The sequence below is a fragment of the Chaetura pelagica genome, unplaced genomic scaffold (assembly GCF_000747805.2).
Source record: "Chaetura pelagica isolate M959 unplaced genomic scaffold, ChaPel_1.0 scaffold604, whole genome shotgun sequence".
In the NCBI taxonomy this organism is placed as follows: domain Eukaryota; kingdom Metazoa; phylum Chordata; class Aves; order Apodiformes; family Apodidae; genus Chaetura; species Chaetura pelagica.
The window spans coordinates 389,913-390,655 of record NW_009952965.1 but is presented as its reverse complement, the minus strand read 5'-3'; the positions used below and the strand labels follow the sequence as shown (position 1 = coordinate 390,655).

The 743-nt window shown below is 56.0% G+C and overlaps 1 protein-coding gene across 1 annotated transcript in view; it reads right to left on the bottom strand.

The window, feature by feature from the left end:
- Positions 1-416: 416 nt before the first annotated feature.
- GPATCH8 (G patch domain containing 8) overlaps positions 417-743 on the bottom strand; it is a 45,165-nt gene continuing 44,838 nt past the window's right edge. The window contains exon 8 of the mRNA XM_009995701.1: positions 417-738. Coding sequence (XP_009994003.1) covers positions 417-738 — 322 coding nt within the window. The remainder of the gene's footprint in view (positions 739-743) is intronic.

Genomic DNA, 743 nt, shown 5'->3' with positions numbered 1-743 from the left:
CTGACTATTTTAATTAGATGACCTCATTAAAAGGGTTTTCAGAGACCTATTAGTGTGGATGAAATCTCATGTATCATATACAAGGCGGCAGGAGGAAGATGACCAAGGGGAAGAATCTGGGGGGGGGGGAAAAAAGCCATTCCGAGTGTCTCGCTGGTCTACAGGTGACATGACTCTTCTGGGACAGCACTGCTGCGTGTTGGGGACACCAGAGTGACCCTGGAAGCAGGGACACACGACCTCCACACTGACCCACCACCTGCTGCTACCCAGCCCTCCAGCCTCTGGCTTCTTTGGCTGCTAAAGAGCGAAAGGAAATTCTCCAGCCTCGCCTGCCAACTTGGATCAACTACAACCCCTTCCCAAAAATGCAAAATAATTCTCCTTCCTCCGAGGTTACTTCATTTTTTTGTCCTTCATGTGCCGTGACTGGGTGGGTGCTGCAAGTCCTGTCCTGAGAAAATGGGGTGCAGCAGAGGGTGGAGGTGTAAGGCCGTGGCGGCCGCGGCGGCAGCGGGTCTGGGGGCGAGGAGGGTCGGGTAGAGAGCGTGAGGAACTGGGTGGAACGTGAAGGGGCCGGGATGAATCGCCGAGGCCGGAATGATGTGGATGGGGTGGCTGGCTAGAAAGGTGGCAGGATGGCCTGGAATAATTGAGTGGGTCAAGTGGGATAAGGAGATGGGGGTCAGGTGGGGCTGGGGTATGTGATGGACCTGAGCGAGGGGCTGGGGGTGCGGATGGGG